General features: G+C 56.1%; 1 protein-coding gene across 1 annotated transcript; it reads left to right on the plus strand.

Moving 5' to 3' along the window:
* Nucleotides 1-3,389: 3,389 nt before the first annotated feature.
* Nucleotides 3,390-8,102, plus strand: IFFO1 (intermediate filament family orphan 1; the record flags this gene model as incomplete). Its single annotated transcript, XM_010131690.1, has 9 exons — nucleotides 3,390-3,499; nucleotides 3,584-3,679; nucleotides 3,924-4,064; nucleotides 4,514-4,522; nucleotides 5,060-5,220; nucleotides 5,681-5,801; nucleotides 6,455-6,547; nucleotides 6,742-6,872; nucleotides 7,490-8,102. Coding segments are annotated over 9 exons (965 nt in total), but the record flags the coding sequence as incomplete, so codon positions are not given.
* Nucleotides 8,103-8,448: the final 346 nt, after the last annotated feature.

Consider the following 8,448-nt stretch of genomic DNA (forward strand, 5'->3'; position numbering starts at 1 on the left):
ACACCCTTCCGCATGCTGGGGGCTGACACCAACATCCCCCGGGAGTGGGAGACCTCCCCTGCTGTGGCGGGCTCTGATCTGCTGTGGAGACAGTGTGGCTGGTGTCAGTGTCATCTCTTTGCCACTTGTTTGGGGGCAGAGGGAAGAGACTGTATTAGGAGAGGTCTTCCCAGTCTCTGACCCATGACTTGGGCTCTTGAGCTTGAACTTCCTTCAGGGCGGCATTGCTACCACGCAGCAGTGCAGCAGCAGGAGCTTCTCTCTGGGTATGTGCAGAGCCTGAAGTTCAAGTCCAGTATCTAGGAAGGATGTGGGGGCAGTTGGGAGGGATGAGAAGAGATGCAGCAGCAGGAGAGAGGCTCGTGGCAGCTGCACTTAGGAGAAGCAGACCGAGGCTAGGTGGTCTGGAGAGGGGCAAAGGGTGCGTGCCAGTATCATACAGACCTGCCAAGTGCCGGCAGTCTGAAAGTCTCCACAGGTTTGTGCTGTCTGCTACCTCTGTGTTCCCAAGTAGTTTTTACCTTGGATGCTGCAAGGGCATGCGGGAGGTGTGAGTGGTGTAACGGCACAGTGTGTTAGAGTCACAGAACGGGTCCGGGTTGGGAGGGACCTTTAAGCATCATCCAGCCCAGCCCCCTGCCGCGGGGTTTCACTAGATCAGGTTGCTCAAACCCCTGACCTTGAACACTTCCAGTGATGGGGTATCCACAACTTCTCTGGGCAACCTGCCGCAACATCTCACCCCCCTCCTTGTAAAAGAGTTCTTCCTTATGTCAGATCTAAATCTGCCTTCTTCCAGTAGAAAACCGTTGCCCTTTGTCCTGTCACTACAGGTCCTGGTAAAAAGTCTCTGTCTTTCTTATGCACCACCTTTATATATTGAAAGGACAGAAGAAGATCTTTGGTGGTTGTGATTGCTCCCCAGGGAGGTGTGCCAGGCCGCAGGGCATTCACCACTAAGGTGAAGATCGAACATCGTTCCAACATGGCAAGCGAGGGAATTGTGCAGCCTCAAGCTGCTGTCGGCACTGACGTGCACTGGGTCGGGCACACGAGCGCCTTGTGCCGGGAACGGGAGTTTTGAAGACATGGGGGGTTGTTTATTTTGCTAAGTGAACTTCTTGAGGGGACAAAGCTCTTGAGGGGACAAAACCCTTTTTGGGGGTTGTTTATTTTGCTGAGAGGGGTGAGGGAGGGCAGAGCTGTAGGGGCAGCAATGTATCTTGTCATGCCCTCAGCTTTGGGGGGGCTGGCCTGTAGCTGACAAGGAGAGGGACAGGTCCGTCTGCTGCTGGACCCTCCTGCCCTCGCTCTGCCTTCTCCTGTATTTCAGCCTTGGGGCAGGTTGCTGCCTCGTGACAGCGGGGAAGGATGCGCGTCTCCTCTTGGCATGCGCTGGTGGCCGGGGTGGGGGTTGTGTGGGGCACCCTTGCTTCCAGCTGGCAGCGCCCTGGCGGCGGCCGCCAGCTGTGCTGGGCTGCGGGTGCAGTGCTGCAGGCAGGTTATAATTAGGAGTGAGTGGTGCATTGCGGGAGGGAGCAGGGAGGGAGCCAGGCGAGAGGGAGCGGGAGAGAGGCGTTCATAATGGATGGGCCTGTAGTTTTGTCCCTTGCGGAGCAAATTGCTGTTGCCTCCTGCCTTTAAGCTGGTATTTATCTGATCCGTGCTCATCTTTCATTGCATTGGTGTGAAATGAATTCTTTCAAGGATTTGCAGCCATGCTTTACTCCCCCAGTAAGTCCAGGCTATAGAGAGACCCGAGGAGGGGCAGGGACCAAAAATCTTTCTCGTGCTGAGAAAGATGCTGAAAATTTTTTCTTATGACGGAAGGAGTTTTTCTCCTTGGGGATGGAGGCCTTGTTTGAAGTTCCTGTATAAGTAAGTAAGTATAAGTAAGTATAAGTTCCCTTATAAGAGCAATTTTACCTTTTAACTTTCTCCTTCCCTCTCTCTTCATCTCCGTCTTCCCCTAAAAGGATGGGAGCCCCCTTTGACTCCCAGTCTGTAGCAGTGGTATGGAGCCAACACCACCATGAGGACCACATGCTTTTGTCCTTGTTTGATCAGGAGCAGCATTGCCAGCCTTAATATTAGAAATTCTAAGCCTTAAACCTTAGAAATTCATAAGCCAGGACTCATGTTGACCCACGTTGTCAGCTTGACCTGATAGCCTGAGATAACACGAGTGAGGGCTTTTCATATGCTTTCTGGTCTCGTAGACCTTAGGATTTATTTTTCAAACTTAGTCGGAGTAAGCAAGATGAGAGATTTTCCATTTTCTCAAGCAGGGTTGCAGTGCCTGTGTCAGTGCTTGCAAGCGTTAAAGAGAACCTGGAGATCACAGCTCCAGGCAGGGCCCAGTTCTGGTTGCTTTCCCAGAGAAATTCCTCTTTCTCAGAGAAATCTGGCTCTCCCAGAAGAGCCAAGAGCTGGGCAAGAATGCAGCAGCCCTGCCCCATGCTGCGCCTCGGTGCGTGCCAAGCCATGTGCTCCCTGGGTAGTCATTTAGGAGACAGCAGTGCAGCCTCCTGGCCTCCCAGCAGGTCGTGGACCGGGCCAACGATGCAGCACGGCCCAAGATGATGATCTCATGCAGCAAAATATAAAAACTGCTAGGCAATGTGTCTTTGTAGAACACGGCCAAACACCTTGCCGCTCAGCCTTTTGCAAAGCTGCAGAGCCTAGTACAGTATCCACCGGCCAATCTGGCATAAACTGGGGCAATCCGTCCTTCTTTCTGGTAGGATGGAGTCATGTTCTTTAGTCGAGCCTGTTATGTGGCAGGGTGGCCCCTTGCCTGGGTAGCATGGCCCAGCACAGGGGAGCCCTTTGCACTGGTACAGGCAGAAGAGCAGCCCTTCGGGTTGACGCACATCGTGGCCACTCACGCTGTGACGTGTTAGACTGGGTTTCGTGCCTCTGGACAGCCTGAACTGAAACACCGCAGACACACAAATGCGGTCACAGATATGATGGGGGCAACTCCGCAATATCTGCAAGCTCATTATCGAGTGAAGGAGCTGAACCTAATGTGACCCAAGGCCCCGGAGCTCAGGGGTGGATGGAGAGGCTGGTGGGCTGCCTTGAGCCGTGGAGCAGCAGAGCGTGGCCGGGCATGTAGTGTGGCTGCCCCAAGGAGCTGGCATTGTCTGCGGGTCTTCCCGTCATCACAGAGCAGGCAGCCCTTAGCCCACGGCAGAGACAGCAGAGAGCACGGCCGGGCAGGGTTTGTGGCCGGGAGGGCTCGCGGGTGTTTGGCAGCTGCCGTTGTCTGGACGCAAGCAGTGGTGCATTCCTGGGCATGTTCTCTTCCCACCCCAGTGCCGTCATCACCCTCTCTTGAATAGCTCGGGGGGAGCAGCTGCCTCTCTGTCCTCTCTCTTTGGCAGCCGGCAAGGCGAGGCCGGTGGGATCTGAGCGGCGCGTTTGTCTCCCTAGGTGGGAAGAGGAGTACACGGTGCGTGTCCAGCTTCAGGACCGGGTGACTGAGCTGCAAGAGGTGAGCATGGCTGTCCCCAGCCTTCCTCTGAACCCCAGCTGCCCTGCACCGGTGTTGATTTGCTTGTCCCTCTGCCCGGACCAGGAAGCCCAGGAGGCTGAAGCCTGCCAGGAGGAGCTGGCCATGAAGGTGGAGCAGCTCAAGGCAGAGCTTGTTGTCTTCAAGGGACTGATGAGCAATGTGAGTCCCTAAGCCTTCTTCGACCTGGCAGCAGTGTCCAAGCGGTGGGGCTCTGTAGAAAACCAGCTCTTTGCTGGGGCACGTCCAGCGCAGAGGTGGTCTGGCGGGGTTGGTCCACGGTGCAGTGAGCAGAGTGGGGATGCAGATGCAGTCCTGCAGCAGGGGGGAATGTGGTGGCTCTGATTGCCATTTGCCTTGCCTAATCTTCCTCCTTTGTCCCCCTCCTGTGGTGCCCTGGGTTCAGAACATCACGGAGCTGGATACCAAGATCCAGGAGAAGGCCATGAAGGTGGACATGGACATCTGCCGGCGCATTGACATCACCGCCAAGCTATGCGATGTGGCACAGCAGCGGAACTGTGAGGACATGATCAAGATGTTTCAGGTGAGGAGCACCTGCTGCTGCTCCAGGCTCAGCTGTGATTTCTGGGGAGGAGAGTTCCCAAAGGAGGTAGAAGAGACAACGCCAGCCCCCTGCTGGGGAAGGTGCTTGGTCACCCTTACCCTCATTCCTTGTGGTCCCTTGTTCTGTCTGTCTTGGGAGGACCAGATGAAAGGGCAGAGAGGAGGTAGAAAGCTCCAGATGTTTCTTAGGGCATCAAGAGTTCCCTGAGCCTCTCGCTGACCTGTTGTCTTGGGTCTGGGGACCCCGCAGTAGTAGGGCAACAGCTTCAGGAGGGAGACAAGTTGCTTGAGTGTCTGTCTCTAACTTCATCTCTCTCCTTCTCCTTCCCCTTTCTGTCATCTCTCTGTCTCTCTTCTCTTCTCTGTCTCTGTCTCTTTTCTCTTTCTGGATGTCACTGCCTTTCTGTCTTGCTCTCTTTGTCCCTGCAGAAGCAACTGGTTAGTTCCATTCAGTTGGGAATGTGTACAAACTTTAAGCTTTCTATAAATAAGGTCGGACTGTAAATATTGACATATTTCACCTTTTTTAGACTGTCTCCTTTTTCCTGTTTCTGTCGCTGTGTTTCCCTGTCTGTGGACTGGGGTGGTGGGCGATTTGAGTTTTTCTGCTGTAAAACCACATTGTTTTTTTCTCATCAGATTCATAGATTCCATCTTTAGTTGCTTAGTTTTAATTTTAGAAAATGCTGAAACCATGTTTTATCCATCGCACCATCTTTAATCTGATCATAATGAGCCCATGTCTTTCTCTCTCTTCCTCTCTTCCTCTCTTCCTCTCTTCCTCTCTTCCTCTCTTCCTCTCTTCCTCTCTTCCTCTCTTCCTCTCTTCCTCTCTTCCTCTCTTCCTCTCTTCCTCTCTTCCCCTGCCTTTCTGTCTCTTCACCATTCCTTTCCCCTCCATCTCGTCCCAACTACCTGCTCCTGACCTCGGACCCGGCCTCGTTTCTGTAGTCTCTGCACTTGTCTCCCGTTAAGGTCCCAGCCTCGGTGGGGCGGAAGCGGGAGCGCAAGCAGGTCAGCGACGAAGACACGTCTCTGTCAGAAAGTGATGCCTCTCGAAAACCTGAAGAAGAAGAGGAGGATGAGACCACGGCCATGAGTATCAATGAGGAAATGCAGAGGATGCTGAACCAGCTGTGAGTGCGGCTGCTCTGCACCTCTGCCACCAGCTCTTCGCCAGTGCCCAGGATGGGGAGGGCAAGGGTGGGGTCCCCTTCCTGTGGGAGGGTGAGATGGGAGGTGGCTCCCTAGGGTATGTACGCCCTGTGCTCTGTGGTGTGGTGGGACTGACTACCCAGGAGGCCTGAGCCCACCTGTGCCATGGGTGAGAGCTGGTCCAGCTCCCGTCCTCTTCTCCCCTGTCCTGCCTTTTGGGGGTCCCTGCCTGAATTTGCCAGGGCTCTTGACCATAAAGCCAGCCCCTTCCTCATCGACTCTTGGGTGCGGCACACTTGGGCTCACCCTGGCTTGTCCTCTAAGAGCTGCAGCACTGCCTGTGAGTGGGGGCAAGGCTTCTGGCACCAGCGCAGCCCCCTGCCTGCCCTGCCTGCTGGGGCTTTCCTGCTAGGTGCCGACATGTTGTTCTCTTGCCCCTAGGAGGGAATATGACTTTGAGGATGACTGTGACAGCCTCACATGGGAGGAGACAGAAGAAACGCTGCTCCTCTGGGAGGACTTCTCTGGATACGCCATTGCAGCCGCAGAGGTGCAGGGGGAGGTAACAGTGGTGTCAGATCCCCTCGAGGATACAGCCCTGAGTTTGGACACGCAGTCCTGCTTGAGCCTGGGAAGACGCTGGCTCAAAGACGAGACTTTAGCCCTTCTGTCCCTTGCAGGCCTGTGCAGTGGCTTCCCCTCTGCACCTCATTTTTCCATGACTATGTAACCACATCCTTGCGAAGGTCTTGTTAGACAGACTGGCGACCTGTAGCCTGAAGGACGTTCTGAGGGCATGACCCACGTGTGGGGAGAGCCACAGCCCTCTCAGAAGGGAAGACGTCCTCTGACTGGGCTGTTCTCTGGTGACCCCTCGCTCAGGGTCTCTAGCCCACCAGCCCACTGTGCAGCCACACTGCCCAGACAGAGGCCTCAATGTCTGGCCAAAGCCCTCGCCATCCCATGTCTTCAGCCCTTCGCAGTGCCCTTCTGTGCACTGCTGGGCTCGTTCTGGGCTGACATGCTCACTGTGCAGTACAGCGAGTCCTGGGTCTCTCCATCCCGTGTTGGCAGGACTTGTGCTGTATTTATAACACACCACTCGTTTCTCCCAGTGTCTGCCAGTTCTTTCTCTAATTTTTATTTCTCTTGACTTTGGTTCCTCATGTTGGACACCTCCCTCCCTCTAAACGTGCTCTCTGCTCTCCCCATCAGCAGGACGACAGCCTGGAGAAGGTGATCAAGGACACGGAGTCGCTGTTCAAGAGCCGTGAGAAGGAGTACCAGGAAACTATCGACCAAATAGAGGTGGGAGGAGGAGGAGGAGCAAATGGGGAGGGCATGGGACAGAAGGGGGTGAAATGGGGGAGTGGGTCCCTGGGGAACGGAGATGTCATGCTGAAGCAGGTAGTCGGTAGTGGTAGTAATAGCCTCAGGTCTGGCCATGCCCCCTACCCTGCACTGTGCCACAGGCTCATCTCTGCACCATTTCCCTTGTGCAGCTGGAGCTGGCCACAGCCAAGAATGACATGAATCGGCACCTGCACGAGTACATGGAAATGTGCAGCATGAAGCGAGGCTTGGATGTGCAGATGGAGACTTGCCGGCGGCTTATCACCCAGTCCGGGGACAGGTGAGCTTCAGCAAGAGGGCCGGACTCACAAGGACTGGAGCCAAGGTGGTGGTGAGTGGGAGCTGAAGCATGGGGCAGTAACCCTGCCCTGCTCTGGCTGAGGAATGGAGAGAGTGCAGTACCCAAAGGGTGCTGGGCACCTGGTGTCCATCCTCACACAGGTCGTGGTGCCACCTCTGAAGAAGGTGGGCTTTGCACAGAAGTCAGTTTTTACAGGTGAAGCTGGATACCCCCGATGGAGAGAACTGCTCTTGTGCAGGGACGTCTTAAAAGGTCCCCACAGGCATGTGGAGCCAGGGTGGCTCCAGGCTGGGGACCTCTGCAGTGGGCTTTCACTGACCCCCAGCCTCACATGCCTTGGCAGGGTCCTGCTCTGGGCAGGCTCCTCTGGCATCTCCCCCAGCCCTGCTTCATGCTCTGGACCTCTTGGATGATGTTCTCTGGGACACCCCCCCAGCACCCAAGGATTCCTGTGGACCCCCACATGCCCCAAGGGAGCAAGAGGGGCACTTCAGCTTCTCTACTCCTTGCTCTGATGCCCCCTGCCCGCATTGAACTGGGTTCTTCCCCTCTCCCTGGGTGGTGCTGTGACTGCTGCCTTTTACTCTTCTCCGCAGAAAGTCTCCTGCCTTCACCCCAGCCTCCAACAGTGAGTCGGCCCCGAACGAGGAGAGCGAGGAGTCCGACCGTGACCCCCTCAGCGATGCTTCCATCAGATAATGAGGGGAGGTCCCGCTCACTTGGACCCCCTTCCTGGCACGGGGGTGCCTGAACCTGGGAGAGAGTGTCAGGGACGTGAAGCCACTGGTAAACGTCTGTCACCCAGGCTCACTCCCGTTTCGGGGTACTTGGCAGATGCCATGCCATCCCGCCACCGCATATCTCGCAAATGGGAATAGACAGATAGACCCGAGTGCCCTTGCCTGGGCCGCTCGGCCTTCAGCCCCTTCTCTATTCCCTTCCCCTGCTTTGGTTAAACCGCGGATCAGCAGGGAGGCTCCAAACCTGCCACGACAGTGTTCTCCGGGACCTGTCTCCAGGCCCCCATACGCCCACCTCCTCTGGCCTCCGTCCGGGTACGCTTGACCTACCCCTTGCCCTCCCTGCACCACGTGGAGCTGACAGAGAGCTGAACCTCCCAGCACACTGGACCTGACACTGGTGCCAACTGGACCGAGCCTGGGGCTCTTTCTGTCCTTACTGCTGGCCAGGTGCCTGGCTGGTCCTCCCCGCCTCCTCTGGGGTGGGGGCCGAGTCCCGCTCACCGTGCACTTTGCTTTGCCGCCCATCAGCGGTGCACTCGCGTCTGTGTTACGGGAGTGATGGGTCATTAAACGGGACGGTTTCCTTTTCTACAGCTTGGCTGAGTGTGGGCTCTCCCTGTGCTGCCGGGGCACTGCGTAGCTTGAGGCAAGGGGTGTCCCCCACTGGACCCCCAAGCCCGCATCAATGGGATTCTCACATGGGAGACTCCCATCCCTCGGGCATGCCAGATGGGACTGGCAGACGGGACAGTGGAGAGATCCCTGTTCGGGGAGCCACAGGCCCTTGACAGGGCACGTGTAAACCCGGTGCG

Source organism: Buceros rhinoceros, unplaced genomic scaffold, assembly GCF_000710305.1.
Source record: "Buceros rhinoceros silvestris isolate BGI_N320 unplaced genomic scaffold, ASM71030v1 scaffold25452, whole genome shotgun sequence".
NCBI lineage: Eukaryota > Metazoa > Chordata > Aves > Bucerotiformes > Bucerotidae > Buceros > Buceros rhinoceros.